Genomic DNA, 6,076 nt, shown 5'->3' on the forward strand with positions numbered 1-6,076 from the left:
TTAATCTTACGCTCGATATTTTACACATAAAAATGAATTCAAAAATAGACTGACGCTAAAGCCTTTCCATGCTATTTTGGAGGAGGTGAAATGTTAAAAAAAACAAGAAAAATGCCACCCATCACGAAGAGAAACGGCCAAACGGGAATAGTGGAGGAACGTATTTGGATCGATAGGGCTGCGGCTTTTTTTAAATATTTTTTTTCTACTGTTTCCTTCGAGCGGTCAAGATAGTCAGTAGATTACATGAAAAATGGTTCCTTATATCTCTCAACACTCTGTACACCCACGTATTTTTGTTTTTTTTGTTGTTTCCCTTATTTATGTTTTGATGTCTGTTTATAAATGTGTATCCGTTGCAAGTGGTAGTTTGCAACCAACGCTAGCTTTACTGTTAGGAATAATCCGCAAAGAAAACGCTACACTGAGCAAAATACGAATGACACCAACGTTTTTTATATATCTTCAAAATTTATGAATCGATTCTGATATTCTGAATTTTGGAATGATAGTTCAATCTATGTCGAACCGTTTTTGCATCATTGTGTGGACATTTTGTTCGACATTGTGCTACATTTAAGCCGATAAATTCATGAAAAAGGGTGAGAAGAAAAACAAAGTAGCACCACCGTGACTCTTGTTCTACAGATGGATAAATTACAACAAAAAATCAAATTAAGCTGCATTTTCCAGACATTTGGAGTGAATATACGTGGTTTTCTTTCGAACGATCACGATAAGTAGTGATTTTGTGACCAATTTTGTTGTTTTCCAATGGTAATTCCATAAGTTCCTTCGAGGGAATATATTTTTCAGCAAAAATGGAGGACGTTATGTGAACAGAATTTGCAGTGCAATATCTTGTGCTCACTGGGCATTGCAATCCTGCTCGAATTTAGAATGCTGTTCTGGTTCTGGTTCACTAATATTCTACGACAATTAATTAATATCGCACCGTATTTTAGGTACGTCTTCCACGTAAAGATTTGTGGCCGTAATTATTCTAATTTTTCACTGTAACTGCACGGCTTTCTTTAGTGTCTGGAAGCTATTCTGACCGTTTTCACTTGAAAAGAAGCCTGCATTTTTGTTTATTTTTGTATTTACCTTTCTCATAACTTACGATGCTACACTCGGTCTATGAATGCTTCTTTATGAGCGATAATACAGGTTTGTTTCGCGACTTTTTGTTTGAAACTTTACCTCCAGTGAGAATTTATTTCGATTGAATCAAACCTTAAACCAATAGATGACAACAATTGAGCAGGATGTTTTGATAGCAAGGTGGTGCTATTTTTGGCACCCTTTTTCATGAATTTATCGGTTTAAATAAATATAGTTCACTACAAATGTCTATACAATGATGCAAACGGTTCAACATAAATTGAACTAACATTCTGAACTTTAAAAAATCAGAATCGGTTCATAAATTTGGAAGATATTGTCAAACAACATGGTGGCGCTATTCTTATTTCGCTCCGTGTATAATAATACAAGTAGATTTTAGTGCTTAAAACGTAGTGTCCATTCAACGGCATATATCTAACCCTTTCCTTATCGCTCTTGCCATGTTAGGAGAAAACAAAAAAAAAAGTTATTCGTTTTCTTTTTGTAATTTGAAAGCTAAACAAAAAAGACCCCTCTTTGAATTTGTGTCTTGTTGTTGGCCTTAGGTGTGTACCGTTTCCGCAATTGACGTTAAAGTGAACATTACATGTGTTAAAATTTATTGTTGCAATAAGGGCCAGTATGGTAAGGTTGGACAGGAGAAAGAAAAAAGGAAACACTATTGTGTAGCATTTGTATTTTTAAATTCGTTTCTTTCGAGCAACCAAAAATTAGAATAATCAATTCCGGTAAGAGATTTAAACAAATTAAACCAAAATTAAAGCAGAGGTAGCATAAAACATAAACTCACAACTACACTCTCGGGTCTAGAACGGTTTCGGACCACACCATAAAGACTTATTGCTGCACATTAAACCCGATACCATCTGTAGGCTTTATATATGTGGGTCAAAGCGACACGTCAAAGCGTTGGTAAAGCGTTTATATACCCATAAGACACGAAATGCACACGTAGCTTTACTTTGCCTCTGTTCATATGCAACATGTAATACGGATAGCGTTTCATCGTTTCATCAGCTGACAATGGCGGTGAAAATGCTAAGGTTAGATGAATCACTGTCGTTCGAAACGTTCATGTAGAAACAGGAAATAAATTATTTTGTTATCAATAGTAGCTACTGCCCGAGTTGTGGAATTGGTGATCGATGTTGGAGGCTTTTGAAAGAAAAAAAAAAAAAAACAACGCGGAAGGTGATTATTGTTACCCGTGGAAGTCCTTACCTTTTTCTATATAGTATAACTATTCCAAATTAAAGGGCTTAAAGATCAATCAACGTTCAATGCAAAGACGTCTTGTCCTGCCATACCTGGTGTTGCTGACGAGAACAAACCGGATGCAAGCATCTGTTGTTGGTGATCGATCCCGACCAATGACCAATCCCGAATCTTCTCGCAGTTCCTTGCAACGTCGTTAGATTTACTAAGATCAAACAGATGGCTTTTTCTTGAGTCGACCAGGACAAATATCTGCTGACGGCGAGTCGGAACGACGGGTGTCTGGACTGATCTAACCAGGAGAAGTACTTAAGACAAAGGCAAAACTTCTCCTGAATCTGAAAGAGACCCTCCCAAAGACTTGACACCTGGCTTCCTTGACTTATTTTCCTCGTGTTCGGTATTGTCGTATGAAGACAGACACCGCTAGCGTTTTGAGCCCGCCAAGGATGATCGGCAAATTATGGATCATCATCATCGGATGTACATCTGGTGTGAGGTAAGGTCATTTGAATTGTCCATTGTATTAAGGGATACAACGTACCAAATACGTTTGGTGGGCATGAGTGCGAGAAGGGCTTATCTGTTAAGGGAAAAAACAAGCTTTTCTTAAATTTCAACGTAAAACAAATATTTTATTGCACCTAGATTTTAAGCGCAGCGATAAAATCACTCAAATCAACCAACTCCCGCTCCATCGTTAGCTTTTCCTTCCGTGCCAGTTGGTTGACATCGTCAGCCGCCTTTCGTAACAGCTCCTGCCAGTTTGTAACCTCTTTCAATCGCTCATTGTCCGTACAGTAGAAAATTTCATTCACATCCTCCTCCAGCTGATACGAAAGCACGTAACGGAACGTTTGCTTTAGCGATTCAACCGTCGTTTCCCGGAGACTTTCGTTACGACACACAAGGTTCAGCACAAACAGTCCCATTTCGCCAATAATTTTACGCACATTGGCCAGTACAGTCGGTTCGAGAAATGCTGCCGGTGGACAGCTCATGCCTACGCTCGGATCCTTACTATCGACATCGAACAGTAGAGCGGAATAGTGCGCGCCACGTGCCGCCTCGTCCTCAAGAAATTGGATTCCATCGGCAATAACTACCCGCAGACGTTGGTCGACCGTTAGGCCGAAATATTTCACAGCAATCTGTTCAATTTCCGGATCGATTTCGATTGCCGTTAGGGTGGTGTTTTTGAGACACTCACGAATGAACGTACAGAGACCGCCACCGCCGAGTCCAACAACGGCTACCGGGCAGTTTTTGTTTGAGGCATTGTTGGTCATGTTTGCTGCTAGCTGTACACCGACCGTCATGAACAGATGATGCTGACAGGCAAGATATCCCGGATCGACAACCTTCTGTGGCGCACGGATTCCACGCACACGTGCCATTTTGAGGGCCGCATCCGACTGGATGACGGATTGATTTGAGAGGAATATAAGCCGTCTGAAAAGCCGACCATTATCACCGGCAATCTCCTCTACTACGTACTCTCCTGAGAGTTCACTATGACCAGTGTGGATCGTTTCCCGGCGACCAACTTCAGCACCTATGGAAAGATACGGTATCGAGGCACCTTGAAGGCCATTCGGTGCGAGTGATTTTACGCTTTCCCCTAGTTCCACTTTCACAGCTTCCAGATCGCTATAAACGTGCCCCCGATGGAGGGTAACGATTGCAAGACGATCAAATTTGGCCGATTCCTGCAATTTCCTACGACCGGCCGGTGTTGCAAAGAGCCATTCCGTTTCCCGACCCTGCGGAACAATGAAGGCAGCATACTTTCCATTTCCGCGCTTTGGTGACTGATCCAGCACGTGGATTGTATAGCGTGGTTGTTGCTTCTCGGTCGGAGCAAACAGATCCAGTGACACTTCCGACATACCGGCAATGCTACCACGTGCCAATCCGTTACAAACCATGGCCGCTTTCTGTGCAGCAGCTACACCGGCCAAAAGATCCTCGGGCCGCTGGACACGCTCGATGTGATTGCCGGCCAGCCCAAGCTCAAGGATACGCATCGGGATGTTTTTCAACTTGGTTGCCACAATTGCAAAAACCACCAATGAGGAACTGTCCGCGTTAGGTGTGTCTTTTGTAGCACTTCCTTTACCTGCTTCCGGGCAGCGTACGATTCGTAACATAAAGTGTGCGGATGGAAAATGATCTACCACCTTGCGCAGGATGTGTTCCTGGAGAAGCGATATGCAAACGTACCGACCGGCCGGACGAAGTACACGACCAATTTCGGTAAAGTATTGCTGCACCACGCTCATCACCTCGGACGATTCATCGGTGAACAGTGCATCGAGTGTACCCTTGTCCAGCACGACGGAGAACGTTTCGTCCGGGAAAGTCATAGCGGTAGCGTCCATCTGGTTCCATGTCATTTCGGGACGGGTGGTACGGTTTGCTTCCTGCATCTGTTTGATGACTACCGGCGATATGTCGATGTTGGTGATTTTTCTACAAAGACGAGGAAAATTAAGTAGTTGTAAGCCAAGAAAACGTTTTGGCATGAAAAATGTTACACTCACTTGAAACCAACATCGTACAGGTCCATGCTTAGCTTCGAGTTACCGCAACCGACCACAAGGATTTCATCCTTCACCTTGATGTACTGGTGCAATTGATCGCACAGCTCCGGATATTCACCGTACCATTCAAATGCTTGCTTTCCACGCTTGCGGAAAAAGCTGTTCCAGTACTCGGTCGAACCAAAGTCGGCCGTACTTTTGGGCAGAAGGTTCATTGTGTGATGCGAAGAAATTCAAGTAAGTTCTTTTATAAGAAGTTTAGCCGGTTTTGGAAGTTGTTTTGTTATGACAGTTTGGTGGAGCGACACTGTTTATATCACGACGTTCAATACTAAAATCATTGGCTCATGCACACTTGTCATTTTGCTGATGTACAACATGTAATTTTTTGGTTGAAATGTATTAAAATCAGTTAGTTTTACTTCAGATTCATGGAAAATCTGTGAAAGCTACAATGTTTGTGATACTACTGTACGTACAACGAAATATTGTGCAATACATCTAGTTCCAAGTACATGTGCCGGCTATATGCGCCTGAATGTAGGCGACTGATATTTTTTTGTAACTTTTTATCATACTGGATAGCATATAACACCAATAAGTAAATCTCTAACCTCTAGCTGTGTATCTTACAGAAAAATTAAATTAATTGCATACATTTGGGCATACTCCCTGGGGAATACAACCGGACTAGTAAAGTATCGCATGCTTCACAGTTTTGCCCGAGACACAGTGGCGGATTTAGCCATTTCAAAGGCGCTAAACGGAGTGGAAATTGGGGGGGGGGGGGACCCATTTTGGGACATTGAATTTAAGTACGGCAAGTGCTCGATGTTTGGTACCCATGCGAAGCCTCGTAATCGGATTTTTAGCTAACTTTCTCTACACTCATTAGATTATTGATCGTCATTGATCTAAATAAGACAACAATAGTATATGGACTGTAGAAACTGTTTGACGATAAGCCAAAGACGTTAAAATAAAATGATTTAAGAATATGTTTACTATCACAAAGGTTGGAAATTAGTACACACCAAAAACATTATTAAAGTGCATGTAAAACTTGTACACAAATGTTCAACATGTGTGTTTTATGTGGTGGTGTTGAAGGTTTTCCAAAGACGCATTCAACGGTATACTGCACGCCTCGATCGGATAAAAAATGAGCGATATATCGCTGATTTGCCACG

The 6,076-nt window shown here is 41.6% G+C and overlaps 1 protein-coding gene across 1 annotated transcript; it reads right to left on the bottom strand.

The window, feature by feature from the left end:
- Window positions 1–2,968: 2,968 nt before the first annotated feature.
- Window positions 2,969–5,106, bottom strand: LOC126564245 (eEF1A lysine and N-terminal methyltransferase homolog). Its single transcript, XM_050221234.1, has 2 exons — window positions 4,887–5,106; window positions 2,969–4,815 (listed from the first exon to the last, which is right to left on the bottom strand). Exons 1-2 carry the CDS (start codon window positions 5,099–5,101, stop codon window positions 2,988–2,990), a joined length of 2,043 nt encoding a protein of 680 aa, XP_050077191.1. The 5' UTR covers window positions 5,102–5,106; the 3' UTR covers window positions 2,969–2,987.
- Between the last annotated feature and the right edge of the window lie 970 nt (window positions 5,107–6,076).

This window comes from Anopheles maculipalpis, chromosome 3RL (genome assembly GCF_943734695.1).
Source record: "Anopheles maculipalpis chromosome 3RL, idAnoMacuDA_375_x, whole genome shotgun sequence".
Classification (NCBI taxonomy): domain Eukaryota; kingdom Metazoa; phylum Arthropoda; class Insecta; order Diptera; family Culicidae; genus Anopheles; species Anopheles maculipalpis.